Source organism: Pteropus alecto, unplaced genomic scaffold (assembly GCF_000325575.1).
Source record: "Pteropus alecto unplaced genomic scaffold, ASM32557v1 scaffold76, whole genome shotgun sequence".
NCBI lineage: Eukaryota > Metazoa > Chordata > Mammalia > Chiroptera > Pteropodidae > Pteropus > Pteropus alecto.
In genome coordinates this window covers 18,752,049-18,775,098 of record NW_006443138.1, presented here as the reverse complement: position 1 = coordinate 18,775,098, position 23,050 = coordinate 18,752,049, and the positions used below count along the sequence as shown (strand labels likewise).

Here is a 23,050-nt window from a genome sequence, read left to right as displayed (position 1 = left end):
TTTGCTAATTGAATAAAATTGATACAGAGCATTGTGGCTGTAGAACCTCAATTAAAAAAAAAAGTGTTATTTAAATTGAAAAAAAAAATGAGTTACAGAATCTCCAGCTAATTATTAGAATATAATGACAAGAAAATTTTGAATAGGGAAACTAAAGGAAAGAGCTTTGTCTCTCATTTGAAAAATCTAAGGTGTTATCCAAGGGACACTAAACTTTCAATTAAGAAAGCAAGAGAAAATGAACATAAGTACTACTAATTTTGGAAATTTTTTAATAATCGTACATTTTAGTTCACAAATTCCTATTAACCTAATATGTAAATATATTAAAAGAAGTCATTCTCTTCTAAAACATGAAGGATATTTAACAGCTGCCTAAACAATCCTTTAACAAAAGCTCCTGCACGTAAGCATAATTCTCAGGGCCAAAGTTGAACAAATTTGTCTTGGGAACAAAACTAAAAAGAGAGAACACAAAAGTAATAAAGAACAGAGTTACTATGAAGTCAAGGAATGTTTGTTTAGGATATCACTCATCTCTATCATCTGCTTGATTTAAAATTTTGTTACAAAAGAGTCTAACTGCTGTAAATATTTTCCCATTAGGAAGAGATACTTAGTAAATTTAAGTACTTTTCCTGAAATTTAATTTTTAAAATTCATTTATTCTTGTCCTTTGGCCGTTGGGGCTTCCAAGCACATCCCTAAGGGCTGTAGGAACCACAAGGAGGATTCTAGGAGACTATAAAGAACAGATCTTGCTCTGATCTAAGCCATGGAAGCCATCTTCATTTCAATTAATTTACTTTGCCTTTATGAACTTAAGAGTCTGTCAAGGAGGCTGACATTTCACTCATCTGAAAAAGCTTGGAATGTGACAGGGGAAAGGGAGGAGAAGTAAATCAAAGGGGTTAGCAGTTTTCCAGATGCAATGCATTTTTCTTCTTTTCCACCAGAAATTTTAGAGCTTTCTGACATTTTAATTCCCTATGCAAAACCACAGTAGCAAAAAATGCTTACGGATCATATGTCAAAAAACTAACACACATGTGCACTAGCACATGTACATGAAATAAACATAAATTCCGATTTGCTGCTCCTTATTTCTTTTAGTGTATTTATTAGGTTTGTGTGTCGAATTTAATGACAAAACTTTAATTTAAAAGCAACAGCGGGTTTTGTAACATTTTTTTCTTGTGTATGATTGAGTCCATGCTGGCTTTCTCCTTAAAAAAAGATGGCACTTATAAAAACTGTTCTCATGGCTATAATTTAAATCACACAGGAATATTTCAGTTATCACCTTTAGCCACATGGTTTCAGGAAACTATACCCAAATATGGCATGCAAATTCAGGCCATTTTACAATAGTTCTTTTCTCATGGAGTGGAAATTCACTAAAACATCTAGGGGTAAAAAAAAAAATAAAATCTTTGAAACCTAAAGATAAATCCTCAGCAACAGGGGATGTGCCCATTGTGTCTTGGAGCCAGAGAGGGAGAAATGGCAGGTAACTCCTTGGAACACCCTGCTTCAATCTTTACCTGACAGCTTTGGTATCTTGACATTTTCCCCAGTGTACTTCCTCCTTTATCAGATCTTATTTTACAAGGGACTTCTCGTTATACCGAACTAACATAAATCAATCTATAACAGAGGAATTTGTTCAATACATTTATTCTTTTAAGAAGTTGCATGATGATATTTCATCAACTCATACAATAGAAAAAAGTTACTACTAAAACAGAGTTTGTGGAGACTGGTGAATGGTAAACCTATTTAGTCTTCAGAGGTTCATTCTTAGACTTTAATGTTAAATAATAACAACTATTCATTTAAGCTGGTCTCACTGTATATCTTGACCGTTAGCAATTCCACACACAGCAGCTTATTGTGGTATCCTTTAAATATGAGAAATAAGAATGTTTTACTTTTCCATTCAAAGAAAAACAGGAGTACTGTATGTTACATGGCCCACGAGATATTGGCAGTGTGCTCCTTGGCTTTCATTCGAAGGACTGCGATACTAGAAGACCTCCTTTCAAACTCTGGCTTTGTTTCAAACGCATGTCCATTGGTAGCCCCAGTAAGAAGAGAGTCAGTGAAAAAATTGTTGAGGGGCACGTGGCTGAACTGGTTCTGGTGGTTTGAAAACCCTGTGTAACTGGAATCTGTCCGAGGCGAATGAGAATAAGGTGTCATACAGGAGGAAGTGTCACGTGGTAACATGCATGAAGTAACCACAGAACCACCACTCGCATTTCCTGCCCACAAATTGTTCTGAATCTGGAATATATAAAACAACAAATATTACATTTATGTGTTCTCACTTTTGTTCTCTTACTTTTGTTACTTACTACATTTTGTTAATTATTCATTGTTTGCTGCTATTGGGTGGTCTGTAATTACATTCTGAGTACATAAAGCAATTACTAAAAAATAATTATTTGAAAAATTCTTCCAGTATGTTTTACTGTAATAGATCACCAAAACCCACATACTTAACCACATAAAATACTGTCAAAACATGTCAGTCTCTTGAGTATTCTTTTTATAGTCATAATTTTAAAAATGAAATCTAGAAGATTTAGTCATGATTCATGACCAATGCATGTGCTTAGAAAAGCGGTTTAAAATATGGTCTTAAGTTTAAATATAGTTTTCATATTTCTAAACAAATGACACAATTGTATTTCTTTTTAAGATGTGTAGTTGGACTCAATGTGGCAGTTTTTGTTGAAAACCATTGCTGACATTAGGCTGTTTGCTCTGTAGATATTTTTGATCAAACTCATTTTGGAAAATTTTGCCCTTTCATTGCTTTTTTATTTTCTATAGTCTTGAATACATAGCTCTGTGTATATGAGAAAAATGTACATATTTTAAACATTTATTCTATGATTTACATATGACATAGTGAGGTTGCAACAGAAGTATGACATGTAAAACAAACAGAATTCTAAAACATGACCACTACCAAGCAATGGAAGCATAATTGAGAAAAATTATTAGCAAAAGTATTAGCAAAAACATCATAGGAGTATAATTAAAGTACTTTATAACATCTTAGATAAGATTAAAAACTGGGTTATCATTTGTGCCCAAGAAATTCACATTTCACTTTATTAAAGCTCTACAGGTAACACAAATTTCTCTAAAGTTACTAGCATGTAAAAGAAACACTAAGTAGAATTTGTATAATATCAATTTTAAATAGAAAGTATCTTAAACCAGCTATTTAAACAAGGAAAAAAAAACAATGATTACATGCATTACTGAGAAGCACAGAGAAAATTGTGACAAACAGCAGGAGCTGGGGAAAAAGAAAAAGGAAAATGTTGTATGGTATAGCATGGTACAGAGATGCAGCATTAGAAGATGAAATTTAAAAAATCATATGCCTTTTGCAATATTACGATAGGTTTGAACTAGAACACAGCAGCAGTATATGTACTTATCACAGCTGGCTTTCTTTTTTAAAATAATAATTAGAATGAAATCATCAATTTCAACATTTACACAAATAATGTTTCCTTATATTTCTTTTTACAAAAAAAGATTCCAGTCCGCTACATATAGCCTCTGGTCTAGTCTTACAACACCCAGGCTTAAATTGTACTTTTTAAGACAACTTATTTTCAATTAAAATCAGAAAATATGTTAATGAATGTTCTAGATCACACTGGCAGAGATGTTACTCTAACACTCAAGAAAGGACCACTTATCCAGTTTCAAAACATAAGAGAAAATGTGAACAACTAATTTTATCTTTTAGTTAGGGCTTCAATGATTGGCAAGATGTTCATTTTAGTATTGTTTTAGAAATAGTTCTATGAATATTTTTATAAGCTGCTTTAAATATGTTAAATTTGTGAGATATATCTATAGATACATAACGGTTTACATGTATTATTAATCCTTAAATCATCATGGCCATGCTTTTCAATTTTGGCTCATTCTACTACATGTATCTCACTTCAGCCAAAATATAATTAGTGCCAGTGACTGCTGAGTTATGTATCTCATACCAACAAAAGGGGCTAATGCTTTTACTCTGTCAAACTAGCTCTTCCAACTTGATCTGGGTGATTTTCCCCTGACAGTCAATCAAACATTGTGCTATACTGAAAAAAAACTGAATTTGCTTATTTTTGAAAAAATAAGTGAAAGGCAAAATAGTGGTAGAAAAAGATTATTTACATTTTATATTTGTTAAAAGATTCCTCAATTTATATATAATGCTGCTAGAATTTATTAAAATCATCTATTCATATTCCAAATGCATAGAAATATATTTACCAATTAGGTAAAAAAAAAAAAAGAAAAGAAAAAGAAGAGAGGTAAAGGCAAGGAAGGTAATCTATGACTATAAAGAAAGTATTTTATCCTTAAAAGAATTAACATTAACTTATTTATAAGTTGAAAAGAAATTTTCCATGTCATAGGCAAATATTTTTATTTTAATCAAAACTTATCTGGTCATGACCAAGCAAGTTAAATGTGTTACTTTTGGTGAAATAATTTCTAACATGTAGAAATGTTTTCTGAATAGAACAGATTGGTTAAGCAAGTTACTACAGCAATATTTTAGGTGGACTTAAGATACACACATTCTCATAGGTAGCGATACAATTACACATTTTTACTGATATGTCTTGTTTCCATATCTATCTCCCTTCACATCTCCCATATCTTTCTTTCATTTTTAAATTTCTGGCATGTCTTCATTTGACTTTAGGGATCTAGTATATCAAAAGTTAGATACAAATCATAAAAGATAATATCCCCAGTGAATCAAGGTTTTGTTTCCTCTGAAGCATTCCCTCTGGATATTTAAAAATCCAATGATGACAATCAAGATGAGGCTCATGATAGTTAATTATCATGTGTCAGGCATCACACTAAATGCATTATGAAGACCCCTAATCAATTTAATATACTAAAAGGTATGTGAATGGACTATCCCCATTTTGTACAAGGTAAAACTAGAATGAATTGCTTAAGAACATCACCCAAGATTGTAATACACCAATGGTGGAGGTCAAATCTGAACTCAGGAAATGTTAAGGAATGTTATAATAAGATCAAAATTAGTTTTATGAGTTGAAATTGCTTGTTTACTTGTTCATCATCCTAACTCTGTGGGGATTCATATACTCTGCACTCTGAAAGCAAAATCCCTAATGATTACTCTCAAACTGTTTCCTCATCCTCAGGCATTAACACAATACACAATAAGCCCTTAATACAAATTTATTAAGTGATTGAAAATCCCTAAGAATATGAAATTTGGACTGATCCAGCTTATACATGTAACCAAAATTTTATAGATAACTTATGTTAATATATCTAAATTTTATTTCATAATTTGAACTCTAGAATGTATACTATATACTATATAAGGCGTATACTATATAACTTTAACAGAAATCATGACAATTACATACCTAGACCTTGCTGACTATATTTCCCTAGGTAGTTGCTTTTCTATTAAATATTTATTCTCTATCATAAATGCATCTTCTTGGAGATTTTGATTGATTAAGCATGGGCTGTGGCTCAGGGGATCTGTATTAAAATAATGGCAATGATAATAACATGCACATTCAATTCTGAAATCACCTGGGATTAGAAAACATTACTGAAGTCCAACTTCCTTCCATATGCAAAAACTCCTTGTGTACTTTCAATTATGTTTACTTCTGTGACAAGAAGCTCCCCTGTTTAAAAACATTCATTCCCTTTTGGAGAGCTCTGTAAAAAATTGAGCTGTTATCTTCCTCTATCACTTCTATTTCTGTTCCTTAAAATGATATAGAATAAGTAGCATCCTTCTTACATGTGAAAATTTTCAAATATCATAGGCAATTTTACACTATTGCAAGTCTCTCCTCGTTGAGCATCCCTCATATACATGGTTTCCAGACTGCTCATTCCAGTCACATTCCTTGGAATGATGGAGGCTGTCACCCTTCACCTTTATCAGCTTCTGGCACTAACAACAGGATATCATATTCTAAATTTCATCTGATCACTGTAAGGAAAAACTGGCAACATCATCTTTGTTCTAGATCATCTACTTCTGTTAATAAGTGAAGGCAATATTTGACTTAACAACAAAGTTGTCTGAGATTGTGGGTTACTAAATCTACTGCTGTCAAGGTGGGCTCATTCTACGACTCCTCCATCCTGCTACCAATTCTAGTCTTATATAAGTGGTCATTTTAAAATTTTGTGCTAGATCTACAAGTCATACTGTCTAAAACTGTATGTATCTATATGTATATATTTGACAACAGAGAAGCCATATAAAAATCTTGCTGTTAAATGTTGGAATAAAAGAATGCATATTTTTTTCTAAATAGGATCACTACCTTTCTTCTTTGGACTATTTCACAGACACCTAAAATGGTAGTGCCCAGCACCAAATAATTCTTGGGGTGTTTTTGTAGGTTCCTAACTGTATAATAATCAAGGGCTTTACAACCAGGAACAACATTAAATAATGCCTACATCCTTCTTTCATGTGTGCTAAAAAATAAAAGAGACTGCCCGCCTTTACACATTTTCTTCTTTGTTATGTTTAAAAGGAGGGGGGAATCTAAAAACATTCTGTGTTTTAATGTGCTTTGCAACATTTTTAAAAGTTCTAGGGGTATGTTCAAAGTATTGTCCAGGGAACTTAGCCAAATGCCTCCCATTAAAATGAATGGAAGTTGGGCCGACTTACTGCACTCTACTCTGAACATTTGCCCCTTAATGTTTTTCTAATCAAATATAAATTTAACACTTAATTATTCTATGACTGAATTTTGGGAGAAAGTTGGTTTTTGTCTGATTCTTTCCAAATGGAAATCAAATTCATTTAACATTCATTTTTCTTCTAAGAAATTAAAAGCTAGGAAGGAGAAGATTTTATATATATATGTATAATTATACATATATTTTATATATATATGTATATATATAAATAAAATTATACATATATATGTAAAATATATGTATAATTTTATTTATATATAATAAATACACACACATATATGCATATTATGTATAAAAATACATATATATGTAAGTTATACATATATATGTAAAATATATGTATAATTTTATTTATATATAATAAATACACACACATATATGCATATTATGTATAAAAATACACATACACATTCAGAGTTCTTCACTGTGGCAACATATTTGTCATAAACTGAATAGGGTAAATCATAGATGAAAACTACCTTCACCTAGAAACTTGATATAGATATATTCTTTGTATAACCACAACTACAATAAAATTTTAGTATGCTAAACCTGGTGTATATTTCAAATATATTTGCTGGTTTTATTGCAGTGAGTAGTTTTTCAGACTTTTAAAAAATTTTTAAGAGAAATGTAAGTTTGTTAGTCTTTGCTTTAGTTTTAAAGTAGCAGGATGTATAAAAAACATCAAATAATTTCATGACAGCATAATATATTCTATATCTTAATGTCAGCACTACACAGAAGACACTAGTCTATGGAATACTTGATGATAGAAATACTTAACATGAAAATATATGAATAAAACCATTCCTTAATTTTAAAGCATCTCTAAAACCAACTAAATAATATTTTTCTACTAAAATTATTTTATTTAACCTCAATCCTCTTCTATATATGGACTGCTCCTACCTGCTACAAACATTTGTATGTACACACACACACACACACACACACACACCCCCCCTGCATACACACATCATTCTACTACACTCACATTACCCTCACATCACAGGTCCATACACATCACTGTTAATGGCTGATTTAAAAAGATAAAGATCAGAGATCATAGAGATATTTGTGATATTGTAGCACTAGCTTATTTGCATTAAAATCCAAAAGCTGATTTTGATTTTTCCTCATTGACAGAATGTTTACATTTATTGACTACTCTGTATATTATTCAATACTGACTATATAGATTTATTATCACATTATCACTATAATTTACCAGATTTTTTATACGATCTCTTTAAAAAATGTAAACATTACTTTTTACAAAAGCAGTTCAGTTTTTTAAGAGGCCATTTATATATTCTTTACAAGCCTATTCCTTCCTTTAAAATTTAGGGTGAAAAATATTAATAAGAATCACATGCTTAGTAACTTGCAGATATTTTTAGCTGTTGACTAACTTTAAGGTTCCATTAATTTTTCTAGTAACTACATCAGTATGTTGCTGGCAGGGAGAAGAGTAGATAAGTGTTTTGCTAAATAGTGTATTTGCTACCAGCGAATAACACACACTGAGACTTTATCCATCTGGAGACAAAAAATCCTAACTTGAATAATTATGCAGTAAAAAGATCAATCTGAGCACATTTAGGTACTACCTGAGATAGAAATGAAAGTGTACTTTCATTAATGCCTACTACTTAGGTGTTGCTTTACCTAAAAATATTAAGATAATGTATAAATATTGTTTTTTAGAACCAATTTACATTTCAAAAATTCCAAAAATATCTTTTCAATGTATAATATTAATAAGCTGAAGTGATTAGAAATGATTAATTCATCAGAAAAGCATTACATATTAAATATTGATTGCTACTTTGCTTTTTGAAACATAAAATTTCATCTTACAAATGTGTACAGGGATTTGGAACAAGAGTTACTTTTCCATTTAAAAACAATCACTGTTTAGGTGTCACAGTGATATGAAACCAATAATCTGAGAAGATTGCTTTACAGAGAAATGAAAGTGTATATCTCCTGTTAGTGCAAAAATTAAAGGCACTAAGTTTTATAAGAAATGTTAATCTCTGAAAATTTTCAGAATTACATCATATAAATGCGTTTCAATTTTGTATTATTTACATATTTGAAATATGCACTAAGTTAAAGATCTAAGAAACATTAAGGATATTTTTCTTTTCCTTTAGTGCATGATGTGTTCATAAATTTTATAGTAATTTTCATTAAAAAGATTTATAGAAAATCTCACCCTATATTCTTTAAAATGAAACTTTTCAAATCAACTCACTTAAGGAGGGTATAAAATAACAGCACTCAGCATTTGCTAATTTATTTGTTGTTATTCACCCACAATTATCTTATATTTTCCAATTATTTGTCACGTTACTTTTTATGTATTTTAGTACATGGATGATAACTATTGCTGATTTATCAGTGCTTGATTTGTTTTTAATGACACATTATATCACAGTAATAAGAAACAAAGATTAAAAATGTTTTCTTTGTGAATAACTTAAAATATAAATCAAATATGTAAATATTTTCATTTGCACTGAATATTTTTAAGCTTAGAGATGCCCACCTAATGTCAAACATGAGCTTCAAGTTTATTCTTAAAATCCTGAGTAAAGTTATCAATTATATTTATCTTGTATTTGTTTTAACTACAGTTGGAATTTTATTTTGTGATTTTTAAATCAACTGAGTTTATGAAAATTATTTTCTATTTAATGCTCCATGATTTAGAAAAAAAAGAGAAAATCCATAGAAACACGAGGCTTAATAAATATGGCATACATAAAATTCTAAATGAAAGTGTATCATTAGGTTGACTGTTATTCACTAACAATAATAGTGTGAACTGCAAGTTATAACCCACAGATGTGTTCTCATAGACTTCCCAGACTTCAGTGGCTCAATTTTCTCCCTGGTTGTTCTCTATTCTACTGTAAGGTAGTTTGGGCACTCTTCAATAATTTATTTTTACATTTTCTCTTATTATTTATTTTTCTACTCAATTAATTGATTAATTCTTCCCTCTTAAAATACAAAATACTTATGACCAGTTTAGTTAAATTCAATGCTTTAACACTGGTCACCTATTAAAAGTAAAAAAAAAAAAAAATAGTGAAGCTATAATTACTGTGTAAAGTCATTAAATCACAGTATATTTGAATATTACATTTTTCAACAAATAAGTCTATTTTCATCACCTAAAGCATGAATGCATGTTACTTCTTTTGGAGGGTATACTTTATCTCTTTAAAGGGTTTGTATTTTCAACAAAATAAAAATTTTGTGTCTAGCTGCACCTTCACTTAATTACACTGACAAAATTTAGTTCATGCTACACATAACTTACTTTTAAAAGATATATATACATATATATAAAGTTTATAGATGTTTATATAAAAACTTGTATGTATTTAATTCATTTAATTAAATCAATAACTTTAGCCATATTTATTTGAGTAATAACAGACTATTATATTAGTCCCTTCTATATTTTTAAGTATTTAGGCTTGCAATCAGTGAGAAATTTTATAGTATCAGTATGACTTGTTGACCTAATGATAACATTTTCGTCTCTCAATTTATCATGAGAAGTTTCACTGTATCACTATATGATATTTCATTGGTTGTTTTATAGATATAAAAATATTAATTATACAATGCATCAAGTATAGCTATATTGTTAACATTTTAAAAAGATTTTGGGTTATCTGTTTACTTCAAATATTTGGGGAAAATAGAAATAACAGTGATAAAATTGTCATACTTTCTCTAGAGGTAAAAATTTCTCTAGACGTCCTTAAATGGTTAAACAACAGTTGTACAAGGAAACAATTTTCTGATTCCTTATTTAGCTTAAGTAAATGTAAATTTTAAGATTAGTAGAGAAACTGGTGATAAAAGAATGGTAAGGTGAATAATATCTTAACAATTGCTATTTTATAGAAACTTTAAAATTCTGAAATATAAGTTGTTAAACTAGAAATGTTATGCAACCTTAATTTGTGTTTTAAATTACCCTAATGATTACAAATTATCTATAACTTAAATTCAACTCTTGGTATGTTCAAACTCAAAGAGGCATATCTCTATAAAATCATCAATCAAAAAACAGAAAGCAAGATACTGTGTGGGTCCCTTTGTATATTTGATAAACATAGGTTTAGTTATGATTCTCACTGTATACTAAGTAAAACCTCATTGAAAATTTTGGTGGGAAAGAACTTCAACTCTTTTTTTGAAATTTTGATGAAAATATTTTCTTTATGAGAAAGTAATTTTGGTGGCTGAAGAATATACTCAAACTTCCCTAAAGTTACCATAATTTGGTTGTTCTAATTTAAAGAAGAAAGCATATTTAATTGAATTTGTTTTTTCTGTAGATCCCTAAATAGTAAATTTACTCACAGATTGGATTAGTTTAAATGCTACAACAGAGGAGAACATTGAAACCATTTAGATTCCTCTCTTCAGCAGAAAAAATTAATAATGACTAATGGCTATTATAGAATCGTTACTATTTATTGAGCACTTATTGTATACTAGGCAATGCCATAAGTCCTTTGCATAAACTTTGTTTAATCCTCACAAATATCAACAAACCTTTATCCTCATTTTATGAATAGGAGAAATGTTCCTAGAGGTTAATTCATTTGCCAAAGGTTTAAAATCTATTAAGTGGCATAGTCATAATTTGAAACTACTACTCCCTGACTGTGAAGCCCATAGTCATACATTAACACCTGGACCTCCTCAGATCTCAGGATTTAGCTCAGTAGGCTGTTTGGAAATAGACTCAATCCTCATCATCATCATCTATACCTCCAACACCACCAACTCTAGCACTAACAATACCTTCATTTTACAAATAAAGAATCTGAAGCTCAAGGAAGTCAAGAGACTTATCCAAAGTTATTCAGCTAGTAAATGATCAAATGAATGTACCTGTAATCCAAATCAGACCTACGGGCATGACTTTAGGGTTCTTTGTAAGAATGAAGGCTAGGTATAATTGTCCAGAAACTTTTATGCCTTAACAAATTTTTGATTCATCAAAATAATTATTTTAAAAAATGCTTTGGTTTTGATAAATTAGAAACAAATTAGAATCTAATGTTGATAGTTACTTGCTTTCTTTTTCAACTGAAGGACAAAATTATGTAGGTCTTTTTGGTCTGTTGGGCCTAGTTTGCTTCAAGAAGTGTTTGCAGAATTTGGTATAAATATCACCTAGTTTGTAAGTTGTCCACAAAGCAGGAGATTTTGTCTGTTTCATTCATATAACCCCCATGCCTAAAACAGTACCTAGCATATATTTATTGGATAAAATGCAAATAACTCTGTAAAAAATTAAGGTGAAAGAGTTCTGTAAAATCTTTCTAGTTTATTCTTTTTAGCAGAGGAGGAATTTGAGGATCAAAGAGGAAAATTTAATTGCTTAAGACTACAGAGTTGGTTAATAGCAGAGATTCAGATATCAGCTGTTTAACTGAAAATGGATTAATTTTGGGTTTATAATGTACTCCTGAATAAATATTGAAATGAATCAGTACTTTTTTCACATCTATTCAGTGTGTGTGTAATTGGCTTAATACTGTGGTGACTTGAATTATTTTTTTAAAATATTTTATCTTGTAAACTGGGTTGTAGACATTTTATACAGCCCACCACAATGTTGGTGAGAAAGTGATGTGCTAATTAAAGGAGGATTAAGAAGATATTTCATAGAGAAAATACAGTTTAGGTGAGAAGGGAATTCAAGATAGAAAGAACAGATCCAGCACAAGTGATGAGACATTTTTTAAATGTCATGTATAAGAGAACATCTGGTGGTTTGGTTTATATAAATCATAGTGTCGCTGAATGGCAACTGATATGTGAGCCAAAATAAAGGGCTTCTTAAAAAAATGATACTATTTTTCAGAACATAAAAATATATTACCTTAAAGTATATTACTACTGATATGACACTTCTCACTTTCTTATTGTTTGTTTGCTATCAAATATGAGCAAGCTTAAGAAAAAGAATATATGAAAACAGTCTAAAAATTATCAACATTTTTTAAATGCTTTATGTCAGTATTTTATAAATTTTAAAATGAAAGCATTTTTGCTTTCCAAGTGATTCAATGTTTTAGGGTCAAAATTTAACTATTCCATTACAGAGATATGGTTGCATAAAGAACCCTTGATTCCTGAACTCAGAAATCTTGAGCTCAAATTCAATGAATTAATGGCTCTAAGAGGAAAGCCTGTAAAATAAGCCCTCAACTGGTAGTTATTATTTTTACTGTTACCGTTGTTGTTACTATAGTGTAGAAGATCAGTGGAAAAAAATATTTAGAATATTTTATAAATTAATTACTATTCATAAACAAACATGTTATATGTTATATATAGATATTTTCATGTGAGGTAAGATTATTATCCACACTGAGCAGGCTTGAGGAGATCATTTTCTAAACCACCTCTTTTTTTCATGTATTTTTGTATTTCTGTGTATGCTTTTGCTTTTCTTCCAAATTGCTAATTCTTTATTTCTGTCCTGCATTTTCTAGTTTCCAATTGTTTTTGTAATTAATAATTTTTTTTTCCATAATTAGTAACAGTAACCAAATCCTTATGCAATGCTTATTGCATTGAGCTGTTGGATTCTATTTTGGTGTCTATTTTCCCAGTTATAAATTTCCATTTTCAAGCCGTGTGAGTTTTTAAAAAGTTTCCTTTATGTTAAAGCTTGGAGACATAATCTCACCATAATTATTTTTTTCAACAAACTCAAAAAATCAACTGCATATTTTTAAGTTAAAACACATTTTTTCCCTGGATTTCTCCAATACCTACAGTAGGGATTTCAGAATTTTGGGCCACCAAACATTAAATGACTTACAAATACAGAAAAGTACTATGGGGTTCACAGTATTGATTTTTATTATTGTTGACAAATTTTACTGTCAAAATAACGTCAACATATGATCATTTCTGTTTTCCATACTTAAATTATGAGGTGGTATAACCAATGTACATAAATTATGGAGAAGCCACAAGGAGAATTAGTGCAAAATTACCATGAGTTGTGAAGAGATATTTTAAATTAGTCCTCTGTTGGAGTGAAAAAGACTATTAGATATATAATTTGTACCATTTCCTTTCCAGCTTGAGCTGCTAGGTCACTTCATTCCACTAACTGATAATATCTAAGGCTGTGCAGCACAATAACAATGGCAAAATAAGCCTAGGTAAAAAGGAAGGGCAACTAGTCAGAGTATCTTAAGTTATACTAAGCTGTTATAAAGATGTTAAGTGGTGACAGGCACTATTCTAAATGTTTTATGCTATAGTGAAGAAGAAAGGAAAGTTAGAGATAAGGCAAAGAACAGGAAAATGGAAAATAGACAGAAATGGGGTTTATGAGAAAAAAATGAAGATTAAAATAATGATTAAAAAGATATGTCATAGTCATGTGCTATGGAACTGAATTATCAGACTGTTAAAAGTCCATTTGAAAAGAGTTCATAATTTGTGACTTTATTATTACTACAGTCATCATAGTTAAGTAGGTCAAAGTTATATAAAGTATATGATATCTCCATTATATTTTATTGTTATTTCCGGTTGTGAGTACATCCTCTGCTCCCTTGAACTAAACTGCAGACTTGAATGATGCAACATAAGCTTTATGTTCCTTTAGTATTAATTTATTAATCATTCAATCATTCCAACATATTCGCTAGCAGAGACAGTCTATTGTGAGGTTAAGATCTTGCGCTTGGAAGTCAGAATGCCTCTGGTCAAATTTGGGCTTCACCACTAACGAAACTGAGTAAATACCTCATTCTCTGTGCCTCAGTTTCCTCACATGAGAAATGGGGATAATAATGCCTACCACATAAGGTTGTTGTGAAGATTAAGTGATTTAGTATAGGTAACCTGCTTAGAACGGTGCTTGATATAGTAAGGCTTCTTGTTTTATTAGCAACTTAGGAAAACACTGCAGTGCCTGCTCTCATGGATCTTATAGCCACTTGGGGAAACACCCTCACAGCACTGTTTAGAACTCAACTAGGACACTTATAAATATCTGGTGAGTAAAATTTCATTAACCTAATGATGATAAGTAACCAGGAGTATATGCTTGCTTTTAAACAGAAGAAAAAGGGAACTACTTTAAGATACATTTTTTAAAGTAAGAGAAAGAAGATTCTTCTTATGGCAGATATGGCATTTATTCAAAAGGTACTCCTAACGTTGGTCTTCTAGCATTTGGTAGTGACAAGGCTGAGTGGTAGCAGCCCTTAATAGATCATCCTGTAAAGAACCACTTCTGTGACCAAAGACCAATTAATTACTTAATTCATCTGGCTCTGGTTGCCTAACTTTTTTGCATGAGGTAATCTCTAAGGCTCTAGTTCCCATATAATATTACATGAATAAATTCAGTGAATTTATCTGGAGGAGTAAAAGTCTCAAAATAAGTTTTTAAGGGTCAAAAAGAGCGTCAGAACACAAAGACAGTATAAAATTAAAGGACAGAATTCACGCTAATAGGGTATGAATTTATAGTTAAAGAAAATTACCCTTAAGTTTGGGGCTGCGATAATTTGGTTACTGAACTATGAAGATATTCTACCAGTATATATGGTATATATTTGTTAACAATGCATATCATTAAACAATAAGGAATTAAATAATAGATGGCTTGTTCCTTATAATATGTGTCCCTTATAATGTATCAAATACATTTCTGACTATTATAATTCAGTATTAGGAAAAAGTAATACCCAATTAGAAAAACAAAATATATTTTACTTACATGCTTTGCAAAGTATGAAAATGAAAACTCTCTAAATTAAAAAAAAATAGAAGAAAAAAATAATTTCTAAACATTCTTTAAATGAGATGAGAGCTCTCATTATAAAGTGTTTTTTAACGTGATAAATTTAAAAAGTGATATCTAGTACTAATTCTGTATATGTTTTAAGTAACAAAGGGCTAAATGTTTCCTTAAAACAATGAGCAAAGCTGAAAAATCAACACAGCAAAAGAGATATTTTTAAGTGGAATGGATTCATATACTACATTTGACACTAGGTTATGGTATGATTCATAAAATATTAGCCACAGAGATAGCATGCCAAACAATATTTTATTTGTTTTTAAAAGTCAACAAAGGAAGTAATTCTGAATAATTAAAATACAGGGTATTAAAAGACTTATACTATTGAATGATGGTACTTCAGTTGTTGCAATGTATAACAAGGAAGAGACCCTGAAATATTTTTAAATGAATGGCTCTGAAAGAAAAAAATAACAAAATAAATATTTTAGTAAAATAAAAATGTAATAAACATGAAAAAAAAGTCTTTTGGAGGTTAAAATTTTCCTTCTTATTATATCAGATATAATAAAGCCTATACTAGCCCTTTTAAGAAGATACACACTACATCTATTTTTATCAATCAGTATTCTTTGCAGTTTACCATACCTGTGGATAGCTGTCAGTCCTTGGCAAAACTGATATATCATAGGTGGCAGCAAAATGGCTTTTAGCTTGTTGTATTTGGCCATAACGTTCTCTTTTTCTCCACTTGGCTCTTCGATTTTGAAACCAAACCTAATTTTTTAAAGGAGAATTTTAGTTAAGGAATATTTGATACTGCAAATGTGCTATTAAAGGACTATAAATCAGAAAGGTAAATCAGATCAACAAAATTACTAATAAATGAATTTCTTTGTCAGAAAAGGATCCACAAATTTTACTTTTTATTTTACCCTGATATGATAATTGGTATGTCTATGAGGCAATATAAATTAATATAAAAAGATAAGACACTTTCAAAACATTTATTTAATATGTCTGAGCCTCTGTTTTCTCAATTAGAAAACAAAAAGAAATTAGATTATATAATCTTAAAGACTTCTTATATCTCCAAATAATTATAGATAAACCTCCTCTCAGAGAATGCTGCAAGTCTGGAAGATATTCATGACTTTTTAGTTTGGGGTTATGCATATAACATTAACCTAGCCAATTTATAACCATATTAATATCTGGGTCTGTCAAAACAATGATCTTTGAAGCGTTTCATAAAGTGAAGGCTCTTCTGGGTTGTACCCATACTTAGATAATCTTAGAAAGATTTAAACATAAAGATTGCATCTAAACCATATGGCATCGACAGAAATATCATGATTATTTAGAAACAGAAAATATTAAGATTACATATTATATTGAACATGCTAAAGACGAAAGGTAAAATGGAACCATCTGAAGTTGAATTAGAGTTTTAAAATATACAAATGTGCCTATTACATAAATCATACCACTTATAACTTTTATCTTCTTATAGAAAATACTCAGAAATCTTCAAAATCATTTCTCTAATGTAAAAGCCTTACAGATAATATAAATAATAAAAGAAATAGAGCAGATACAACCAAGCATGAAGAAAGCCTGTGAGTTAGTGTAGCCTCTACAGGGTCAGTAAAGCTCTCGTCCTAATTTCTTTAATTGCAGACTAATAACATTTATCATTAACAATCATCTTCCAAAGAGGGTTAAATATTCACTAATTCATACATATTGCTCTCCAGAATCTTCATTTTAATAGTTTAATGTATTAAAAGGAGATATAGAAAATGATATTCAATATGTATAAAATGATATTTTTGAGTAGATGTCACATGAGCAGCTTTCAGGAAGTTCTTTAGTCTACGTAGAACTATGTTCAAAATATAAAATATTTAAGAAAAAAGCTAGAAATCAAATATAAAAATTCAAATTATAAAAAGTGTTTCATTAAAATTTACTTGAATTTTTTTTTCTCTTTTTCTATATTCAATTCTAATCTTTTATATCTTTATCCTCACACTTACGGAAACATATTAATTAATATGTAAGCCTGTATTGCACATTTAAGATGGCTCTTTGAAGAGTTTTTAGCAATTAAAACAAAGCGAAGAGAGTTACCTGTTCATTATGGTTACTTACAACACTCCTGGTAAATGTGTATTATCCACTATGCCCGGGGCTCAAGACAACACTAATGACCAAACCAAACCAAACATATTTTCTTTCTGTCTCCATAGACAGGCACCAAGAACATACTAAGGGCATTTAGTAATAAAGTTATTTATTTTCATTGAGAAAAAGACCTTGATAATCTCCTTAACATGGATGCCAATTACCACTCTGATGTTTTTTGAAAAGGAGGAAAGAGAACAATCTGAGTAAATTAGGTTCAGGTTGGCTCTCTGTGCAAGTTCATAGACAAAAATTAATCAGGACTTGATGAAATGTTAAGGGGAAAACATGTATTGTGCACAGCTGATCATTCTGTGTGCAAACATATTTTTCTATGGTTACAAGTATAACTAATTTAAATATATGAACACAAGACAAAAAAAAACACCACATGTGGATCTCTTGTTAACACTTGATGATTCTAAAATTCTTCATTAGCATCAACTTCCTATATATCTACTTCCTGAACTAAGATAAAGAACCATTTGCCTCCACAAACCAAAGAAAAAACCTGCTGCTTATTATTCCTGCACCACCAGATGTTGTCTTTAATGATGTAAAAGCCTTACGATGGCTTAACCTTCAGAAGAAATACTATTACTCCACTCAGAACAAAATTTTTCACTACTTTATTCATTTCTCCATAGTTTATATAAACTGCAAAATTCAATATTTTCCTATTTAGAGTAATAAAAACGTGCCAAAGGAAAAAAGTCATTCTCTCGAATTACTATTATTTGGAACCTAATAAAATATAGCTTAAGAATATCAGCTCTAGTAAAAATAAAATATGCCTAAGAGGTAGAATTTTACTTAGCCTAATTTTTCTTTTTAAAATGATTAAAAATTCTAGTATATTGAATCATACAATAATTCGAATATAACATAAATATAATTGACTATTTTAAAATTATTTTAAGATCATTATTCCTATTGCCTCTGCAAAAAACATATAAGTCATCTAGATTTAAAAAATTAAAATGGAATAGCACTACTGGCAATTACTAGGGTTAGAAAATTGTAAATAAGTTATATGATCTTTAATTATGTATAGTAAAAATAGATTTGGTACACATAACAATTGGGAATTTGTGAGCTTGTTTCATTTTTTCTTTATTATAACTGCAACACCAATAAAATTATAGGTTTTAGACCATTATACAAATAACTTACCAACACCTGGTATATAACATTTTTTTTAAAAAACTTTCAATAGCTGATAAAATAGAAAAGATAAAATACATGCATTATTAAATGAATAACTATGATTCTGTTTTTCACTCTTTAAAAATTAATTTTTTAAATCAGAGATATATTAGAGTATTCTGTTCTTTATTCTTTTGTTTTATGTTTTTCTGTGAGTTGTTACATCCTTTACAGGTAAAAAGGAATTTTAGTAGACCTACATACATACATCACATTATTTTACATCTTCGAATAATTCCTTTCTGGCAAATTGCAGCTATTGAATTATCTTAACACTATCTTCCCACAAACACCCCCATCCCCACCCCCACCCACCAAGGCCTTCATATGACTCCTACCTGGACCCTGGCCTCCGTGAGCTCTGTCCTCAAAGCAAGCTGTTCTCTGACATATACATCTGGATAATGGGTTTTCTGAAAGACCTTCTCCAGCTCCTCTAGCTGCAAACTAGTGAAGGTGGTTCGGTGTCTCCTCTTCTTACTGCTGGATACGTTGCTGTCACATTTATCCCCAAGTTCATCAAGCTCTCCCTTCTCTGGCATCCCTTTCACAGGAGACATCCGGAGATTGTTACAGTTGTCCATAGCTCTATTTAGTTCGGTGTGAAGAGGCTGTCCTTCTACTTTAGTGATCCCATAGTTCACTGTACCCAAAGAGGAAAAACAACAGTTCTCAGGATTGTGAAGCATTTCGATGAAGAAATTAAGACTTAGTAATTTAGAGCATCAGGAAAGCAGTCTGCTAATGGTTTCTTGTGCCAGTATTAATTAGCATTAATATTACATATGTACAATTATTAATCCACTTTGGACAATTTTAAGATCATTTAAAAATGTGTACGTGAAATCCGTCATTTGCCAAAATTCACAGTTTTACTTTACAGGACTAATGTAATGTTTATCCTCATAATTCATAATCAAATTCACAGCAGGCAAAATTAAGCTACTTACATGGCCCAAGGAAGATATTTCCATTTTAAATATCTGTAAACTGAAATCCAAACTTCCCAGAAGTTATCTTCCTCCTCCACATAAAACTCATATAGTTAGATTATGGTAGTTTCTACTATCTTTCAAATATTTCAATGGTATATTCATGTCTACATTTCAATTTTTTTTCAAAAAGCAACCTACTAAATTTAAAAAATGAAATTCTTATCAGTTTCTGAAAGTGCTACCTATAGAAAAAAAGAAGACTTAAGTGGATGTTTTTAGTTTAAAAAATCATTTGCAGTTCTTTTTAAATATGTCACATTTATTCTTACCTCATGAAATACATTTTAATAAAACTTAATTTTCCCCCTCTAATAAAGCACAGAAATTAAAATATCTATTAAAAGATTACAAAGGATATTATCTGGCATTCTGTTTAGAGATGTTTTAATTTCAGTGATTTCCTCCAGATCTGATTTCATGCTTACGGTTTGATAGAAAACAAAAATGTGTCATAGGGTGCCTCCCAACACACAAATGCAGTGGATGCACATAATGAAATGGGAGGCATCTTTTTAAAAAGTGAAGTCAACCCAACCAGAACAACAATTTCCAGTGAACTGTCATACTTTATTTTTTGCTTTTGTCTGTTTTTTTTTTACTGATCTCATAATGTATTTTTACAACTGCTTTAATCATTATACAAATGTATTGAAATTTAATACCTATATAACTTAAATGCCAAATAGCTTCTCTGCAAAAGAAGACGTGATGTAAAAGTAAATATAAAAAAAGAGCCACGACCGGTTAACAATACGGTTTTGTCTCCATGGACATAGTTAAATAGGGAACTGCGGTAATTAGGAATGGGGGGTGGGGAAGCAGTCGTGAAGCTAAGGGCATCTCAGGAGAAAGGAACTTTCCTAAATTTAGCGGACTGCTGTCTACATTCATCTTAATACTTTCCTATTAAAATTCATACCAATAGTGTGATGTTCGTTTAGAACTCGAAAAAGTATCAAAAATCACCTATTTCTCTTCTTACTTTGGTTTCCCGACAATTTAAAATATTGAGTCCTGTTCCAGTACTCAACCCAAGACATAACAGAATCATTTTTTAAAGATCCTGTCTATTCAAATAATTTTATGTATACGTCTAAGAATTCTAAAAATATAAAGGTACTTTGGTCTGAATAAAATACAGCCAGAAAGTCAAACATCTAGTGCATTAAAAGTAAAAACATAAATAAATAAATAAATAAAATAATTGCTTGTGTCTTTCTAAATAAATGACTGAACCGATTTAACTAATTTTCTCTATCGTGTGCCTTTATTTTTCGTTTAACACTGCAAGTCAAAAGTAACTTTCAACGTTGAATAAAACAAGTAAAATTACGAGATCTTTTTTTAAAGCTTACTACGTACAAAGTATTTAGAAAATGAGCTTCTATGAGCCAGTGCCTTGCCAGATTTTGAACCTCAATTAAAATAGGGGGCGGGAGGCTTGTTGTAAATATTTCACACTTAATTCGTTTGTTATTTTAAAGCAACCCGCTCCTTACAGCTTCACTGTGGAATATATACAATGATAAGGAAAAGTCCTCTTGGAATTGTAAACTTGCTTTAGCTGTCGCGATCTGAAAAAAAAATAGGTTTGTATTGGGTTACAAGATAGAAAAGATAGATGGTTGTTTTGATAACATTTTGACTTTGAGATACTTAGCCATTCAAAGTTGAAGATTTCACTCAGAAACATTCCGAAAGGCTTCTGAGGTGACTTTTAATGTGGAGTCAGAAAAATATGGATAACGCGGAATTCTGGAGTGAGTCATTATATTGGGGATACTTTGCCCGAAGCTATTTAAAGTGATTGGTGTTTAACCAAAATCTGTGTTGTATATTGCAAACCCGAAGAAAATGAAATCACAAATTCACATGAGCTAATCTAGCAACCCTCCAATTTCACAAAGAGAAATATCGCTACGTCTTGGAAAATAAAAATAAAAATAAATTTTTTTTAAAAAAGGATTTTTCACCTAAGAAGCCCAAAGTTTTCTTATTTGTGACGACAGTGACGTCCTCTAACGAGCAGTGATGGATTTCAGCTCCTCCTGCCGGGGCAGAGCGGCGGGCTCGCAGAGGAAGCGCGCTGTCTTGACTCAATTACGCTTTATTTACCGCCCTATCAGTTTACTCCTGGGTCCTAGATAGAGGGACTCCGGAACCCTTAGGGGACAGGACTCGACCGCCAAAAGAGTCGCAGAGGCAACCCGGTGCCGAGTCCTTCCTTTGGCACCCAAAGTCGGCAGCAGCCAAAACACCGCTTCCTAAAACGTTCAACGTTTCTCTGCCTTCCTCCGCCCTCCAGCTCTCTCGCTCCGGCTTTCCTTCCTTCGTCCCTCCATGCCTGTCCCGACCCGCCCCTGCAACTTCGGGTCTGTGGAAGGGCTGCCGCGGCACGGAGTGGGGCTTGCGACTCACCGCTGCTGTCCTGACAGGGCGAGGTCCTCTCCAGGCGCACGTGATGCTCGGCGCGGGGCAGGGGCCCGAAGGCCTGCACGCATTTGCCCGCTGACGCTTTGCTGTAAAAGGACTCATTGTCCAGCGTCTCCATAACGTGCTCCAACGCGCCTCCAGCGCCCATGTAAAAGTCACTGTTTTTACTCGGAGGGCTCTTGAGGGCAAACTTCTCGCTCAGAAACTCCATAATCCTGGAGGCTGTCGCGGAGCTCTCGGGGCGCGGAGACTGGAGAGCGCTGGGGGAGGGAGCGGGTGGGCGGGAGGAGGGAGGACCCAGAGGAGGGAAGGGGAAGAGTGCGCTGCGGCGCTGGGAGCAGCCCCGCTCCCAGCCCTTTAATACGTCCCTGCTGGAAAAGGGGCACCCGAAGTTGCTTTTATATCTTGAAACTCAGCTGGGCTCCTTGGGCAACCTCCCAGTTCTAATGAATATGAAAATAAGCAGGCGACTAACTCCACCCCAGGTACCCCTCCGCCCCCACCCCCACTTTCCCCCCACTTCCCCGGGCAGGGCGCGTCCCGGCCTAGGTTAGACAGACAGCTCCATTTCAGACAAATGCCAGGAAGGACGAGGCCCCGACACCCAGAAACATTGTCGCCGGGACCGTGGACTGGCGGTTCG

General features: G+C 31.8%; 1 protein-coding gene across 1 annotated transcript; it reads right to left on the bottom strand.

The window, feature by feature from the left end:
* Window positions 1-1,661: 1,661 nt before the first annotated feature.
* ALX1 (ALX homeobox 1) lies at window positions 1,662-22,765 on the bottom strand. The gene is made up of 4 exons (XM_006923803.1): window positions 22,393-22,765; window positions 19,318-19,622; window positions 16,235-16,363; window positions 1,662-2,286 (listed from the first exon to the last, which is right to left on the bottom strand). The coding sequence occupies exons 1-4, from the start codon at window positions 22,616-22,618 to the stop codon at window positions 1,966-1,968; spliced, it is 981 nt and encodes a 326-aa protein (XP_006923865.1). The 5' UTR covers window positions 22,619-22,765; the 3' UTR covers window positions 1,662-1,965.
* Window positions 22,766-23,050: the final 285 nt, after the last annotated feature.